Here is a 5,741-nt window from a genome sequence, read left to right as displayed (position 1 = left end):
GAAATGATAAATTATACGATTCTTACAAAAATAGAATGAAAAAAGGAAGTCAAATATTTTGACTTGATGTAACAAATAATGATTATATTTTCTATTTCATTGGTCAAATAATGAAAAACAAACGAGCCTAAATTCAGTTATGAGTTTTTGAGTTCCTCTTGCCGATTTAGATGAAGGGAGGGCACACGGATTTGGAAATGATAAATTATACGATTCTTACAAAAATAGAATGAAAAAAGGAAGTCAAATATTTTGACTTGATGTAACAAATAATGATCATATTTTCTATTTCATTGGTCAAATAATGAAAAACAAACGAGCCTAAATTCAGTTATGAGTTTTTGAGTTCCTCTTGCCGATTTAGATGAAGGGAAAAAAAAAAAAAAAAACGGGGAGCATCTTGTTAGTCACGTGCTGTTAACCTGTGATTACTCCAACTTTAACGAGATCTAGGAAAGGTCACGTGCACTAATCGTTACGTGGACCCATAGCCCATTTACTAGAGCCCAAAATATTTCTTGTGCCGAAGAAAAATTTGCATATATTACACACACATGTTTTTTAACTTTTTAATTCAAAAATCAAATTTTTAGTAGATTTTGATAAAAGTTGATGAAATAAATGATTGAAAAATTGTGAATCCTATAAAATATGTAGTTAAAAATAATTATTGACTTTGACGTTCCACAAAACAAGGGTTTTAAAAGTTTTTGTTTAAAAATCAGTTGATAATTTAATTTTTAATATTTAATAATATTATTATAAAATTAAATTAATCAACATACGCCATCCACCTCACTCTCAATCTTTAAACTGTTCCTCGCTCTTCTCTCTCTCTCTCTCTAACAGCGACGCTCATCATTGTCGCTCGTCGCATCAATTATGCCATTAGCGATACTGTGCCAACATGGCTATGGGGACAGCATTACTTCTTGCGTTGGCGCGTCGTTGCTTTCTTTTTCATCTGCATCTGTGTTTCTCTATTTGTGTTGGTGTGATCTGTTTTTTATTTGTTATATCCTCTGTTTTCTTTTATTTTTGTTTGAGTCGTGTTGATGGTTGTAGTGGGGTAGAGGTGGAGGAGATGGTAGATTTAAGGAGGTAGTGGTGCCAATGACAGATTTGGGATTTTTGATGGTGATGGTGGTAGCGTGGTAGGTATGGAGGGTTATTAGTGGTGCAGTGCTGATGGTAGTGGCGATGATAGTCAACGGTGGCGGTGGCAGGGTTGAATCACTAGTGGTGTAGGTGGTGATGGTGGTGGTGTAGGTGGTGAGGTGACAAGGTGTTCGGTTGGTTCCAATGGGTGGGGTTTAAAATGGGATAAAGAGTGTTTGTAATTAATTATTCGAACGATGGTGACCAATAAATTGATTAATTTGTGATAGATAAATAATATGTAACTAATCAATAATATGTTATCAATAAATAATATGTGATCTAAAAAATGTGAAATTGCTACGCAATTTGTAATCGTAACTCATAATTTGTTAAGTTGTGCTAATTAATTTGATAATTTTTTATCGTAAAAAATTTTGTGATTTAAAAATAATGTGACCTATTAATTTAATAATTTGTGATTTATATAAGTTGTAACATATAAATATTGTATAATTGTGAACTTTATATATTTAATTAATAAAATATTTTTTATTAATTTATTTAATTAACAAATTTTAATTACAACCTGATCTTTTAATGTTTAAAACTAATTTCTTAAAAGCGACCGACTAATTTATGTATCGTTCCCAATATTTAATTTGTATTTTGAATGAATACTAGCGTTTTCTTGTGGCTGCATAATCAAATATGCTTCCCCGTTTCATCCTACAAAAAATTATGCAACACAGAGACTGGTTACAAGAAAACCTACACCAGAACTCTATCAACTTGGTTGTACATAGTATTGAACAATATTGCATCGCACAAGGAACAAAATTTTCAACTTGTTCATCATTTTTAATTCTATCTAGTACTGTCCAGTCAGCGTAATAAACATGCCATATGTGAGATACAGTCTATCCCCCTCTCAGACATGAGCTCGGATCCGCCTCCAAAACGACGAAATCCTACGTATAGGCCGTCGATCAGTACCCAAATAAATCTCTCTTCTATGCAACCATTCCCCGAGAGCACGTTCTGCATCTGTCGGAAATACTTTCATCCCTCGGGAGTCCTCTCCCAATGAGATGGGCCACCATAACTTGTGGCTGCTCCCAACCCTTAAGTCAATTCACGTTTTAATATCCACTGTTTACCCAATATCAGTAAATTCAGGTAAGGTCGACCAATCATCTAGTCCAGATATTAGATTAGGTCCAAAGTCGAATGGAACCATCCCTAAACCGTCCAGGGTTGGAACCACTTCACCATCCATGTCACACACACAATTATTGTCAAAAGAAAGTGTCTCGGCTCCTGGCATGTAGGAGGAGGACACTCCATCAAGCGTCACATCTAAGGCAGCAGGCAGCTTCACCATTGGTTCAAATACCGTACCAGCAGTTATCTGCTGCACATCAGTAGCATCTACGGCAATTTTTCTGTGTTTTGATTTAGAAGGCTTGGTTGAATCAGAAACGGGGTGTTTGTGTTTCCCTAAATACGGTGATTTCATTTGAGCAGCAGAACTGGCATCGCCGGTGGGAAAAGCCACTGATCCCTGCCCTACAGAACTTTCAAGACAAGTTCCTGACACATCCCTGAGAATAAAGAGAGGAGTTTTTCAGACTCGTATTCAGATAACATGGCAATTGACATGTTAACCATAATATCCAACCAAAATTCAGTAACTAATTGTAAAGAAATACACAGACTTCATACCATGTATTCTCAACAATAATCATTCCTCATTTCCAGGAATTTTGTTGAAATTGATTCCCATCCAAAACGAAGACAAGAGACAAGCTATGTCAAGCCTTCGATCACAAATGGCAAGTTTGGTAGGAAGGATTGAGTAGTATTGGACAATATCAAGAAAGAAAAATAAGTTTTTTTAGCTTCATTTTTCTCTTAATATTGTCAAGTGGATTGGACACCTTATCAAAAAATGCCATAAATGCATATGGACAGGAGTCTCTTGACCATAGAATGAATTCAATTTCTTTTGACTTAAGACAACAGGCCATTAAAAGAATGCACAATTAGCCAGACATTTACTCCAACAAATGTAAAGCTGTTTGTGAAAAGGTGGTCAGACCTGAATCTGTTTTCAACCATATGCTGGGAAGATTTAAAATGATGATCTGCTCCTGCATGTCCCTTAAAAGATGGGGAAGTGTCAGGGCCATTTATAGAAAGTCTTATGACAGACGGCAGGGGCATTGCCTCGTCCCTTTCCCCTTGAAGTTCAAGGGTAATATCCAACTGCTCATTTACCATCAATGGTTCCTCCTTTTGGTTAACATTGGAGGCTCCATCAGCATTTTGCATACTGCAGTCACCTTTAAGGGCAGCAGCTACTAACTTGCGACACTGATGCAAATTAGTCAAACTCATATTTTCTGATGGTTTCCTCAAAGATTTGTGAGATAAATGCTCAACTGTAGAAGCTAACAATTGGTCAGAAGAATAAAATCCACTCTGGGAAATTAATGAGCTTAGTTTGTGGCTATGGCTGGATAAAACCCTCCAGGTAGAAGAAAGCAAGGCAAAAAAATGCTTTTGAACAAGTGATTCGTGAGCAGGAGTTTCAGAAGCAAGGCCAAGCAACATCCTAATGTTGTCCTGACATGAACAAAAAATGCGTACATAAATCAAAAAATAATCTTGTAAATACATTAGATACATAGACGTGAAAAAATATGATGGTAAAAACATCTGAGACAAGAGTAAGACTAGTAGCTAATGTATAAATGCACAGATATAGATGGTAAAAACGTCTGAGACAGGAGAAAGACTAGCAGCTAATGTGTAAATAGACATTTATAGCACATCTATTAGAATTTTTTTGACATGCAAGCACTAGTATGTTTGCTGAGACTTGGGTCTATAACATAATAGTCTACCCTCCAGCTTCAATAGGAAAATAGATTGCATCAAAATGATTTACAGAAATGCTCCCCAAAAGTGCTTATGCTCTAACAGACGGACTTCGAAGAGTTGAAGCACAATTGGACCACAAAAAACAATACAGGGTACAAAAATTATAGTAAACAAATGACAGTTCTAGCTCCTCATTTCAGAATTGAAGAATAATCAAGTACTAGAAAAACTTCAGATTTAAGATCCATAGTGATGGTTAATAAGATAGCCAGTACTTCAACCATGAGAAGTTGGAAACCATAAATTTGATATGTCCTATAGCAAATATGTACCATGAAGTCTAAGACACTGTATTTCCATTCCTTGTTTCTTTTCCTTTTTTATAATTTTGTTTGTTTTTGTCTTCAGCAGTAGGAGGAAAAAGTTGTTTCTAGATCAACATACCTCAGTTACTTTAAGAAGAGCCTTCCCAGAGCCAGTATTGCCGGCTTTGTCATTATGTGGAGCATTAGTGCCAGACAAAATGTATTTTTGGATGAGTTCCCTAAACCTCTCACAACAATGGACTGGATGACGAAATCTTCCCCTGTAAGACCCACCAGCAGTCATTCCATACAAGATTTCACTTGCTAAGCTCCAATTTGGGCCATACTCATGGACAATAGCACACAACGTAGCATCTTCCTGTGACGACCAAAAGTCAGGTGAAGGGAAACAATCTTTAAACCAAATGTTCCCTTTCCTTTTTAACTTCTCTGGTTTTATTGTGAAAACCTGTTTCTGAGACATGACAGAAATTGAAAGTTTCGCCCCCATCTTGCTCTTGCTTGTTGGCTTGGATTCAACATCACCAATATTTTTATATAGCTGCAAGTCTTTAGGTCCATTCTGCTTCTTGCCAGGAAATTTAGAATGGATAATAGGGGATACATCAGAAGCCTTCTTCAATTTTTTGGACCTTCTTGTATTCTTCTGTTCATCATCATCTGATGCCGGCTTACGTTTCTTCTCCCCAGCAGAGCAAGGGAAAACTGCATCTGAGGAGGTTGACGTCTCATCATCAATGATTTCATCATCTATTGACATTGGTTCTACCCATGATTTTTCTTTTACAAATTTTGTTTTAGAAGCTAGAGCTCCTTTCTTTAAAGATTTGAACTTGGCTTTTTTAGTTTTCTTCGACTTGGGTTTTGGAACCACAGACACGTCATTCCTGTTTCACAAAAAGAAGTCATAATCTACTACAATAGGAAAAAATATATTCAAATCATAATTTATATTTCCAAACAACATAAATCTGCATTCAATAAGAGCTCTACAACCCATCTCATTACATCATGAAGAGCAACTATTGCTGCACTAGCAAACTTGGATACACTGATTTAGCAGAAAAATATTAGTTACCTTCAATAAACAAGTTCATGCCCTATGCTTTTTATTCCTATTATAATACTACTGTTCAGGCCAAAGAAGTAATGTCAGGACGCAATTGTCTATGTTACTGTATTAATACACACCCCTGCAACAATGATTTCCAAAAGCCACGAAAATAACTGGCATTTGAAACCAATTTTAGCGCTTGAAATCAAGAGAGAAATATTTTACAATCAAGTTAAGATGTCCGAGTGGTATAATGAGTGATGATGTCATTGGATAAACAAATTTCAAAGTTTAATGTCTTAGTATTCCAAACAGAAAATGATAAAAGTGATTTTAAGAAACATTTATAGATGGCACAGATGTAGAGCTTTAAAAGG

General features: G+C 35.8%; 1 protein-coding gene across 1 annotated transcript in view; it reads right to left on the bottom strand.

Moving 5' to 3' along the window:
* Positions 1-1,854: 1,854 nt before the first annotated feature.
* LOC111386693 (protein PHOTOPERIOD-INDEPENDENT EARLY FLOWERING 1-like) overlaps positions 1,855-5,741 on the bottom strand; it is a gene marked incomplete at its 5' end in the record, with an annotated part of 12,743 nt that continues 8,856 nt past the window's right edge. The window contains 4 exons of the mRNA XM_023011156.1: positions 1,855-2,702; positions 3,200-3,726; positions 4,429-5,202; positions 5,307-5,361. Coding sequence (XP_022866924.1) covers positions 2,255-2,702; positions 3,200-3,726; positions 4,429-5,202; positions 5,307-5,361 — 1,804 coding nt within the window. The remainder of the gene's footprint in view (positions 2,703-3,199; positions 3,727-4,428; positions 5,203-5,306; positions 5,362-5,741) is intronic.

The sequence above is a fragment of the Olea europaea genome, unplaced genomic scaffold (assembly GCF_002742605.1).
Source record: "Olea europaea var. sylvestris unplaced genomic scaffold, O_europaea_v1 scaffold3679, whole genome shotgun sequence".
Taxonomy (NCBI): domain Eukaryota; kingdom Viridiplantae; phylum Streptophyta; class Magnoliopsida; order Lamiales; family Oleaceae; genus Olea; species Olea europaea.
The sequence above is the reverse complement of the archived record's forward strand: the minus strand, read 5'-3'. Positions and strand labels throughout refer to the sequence as shown.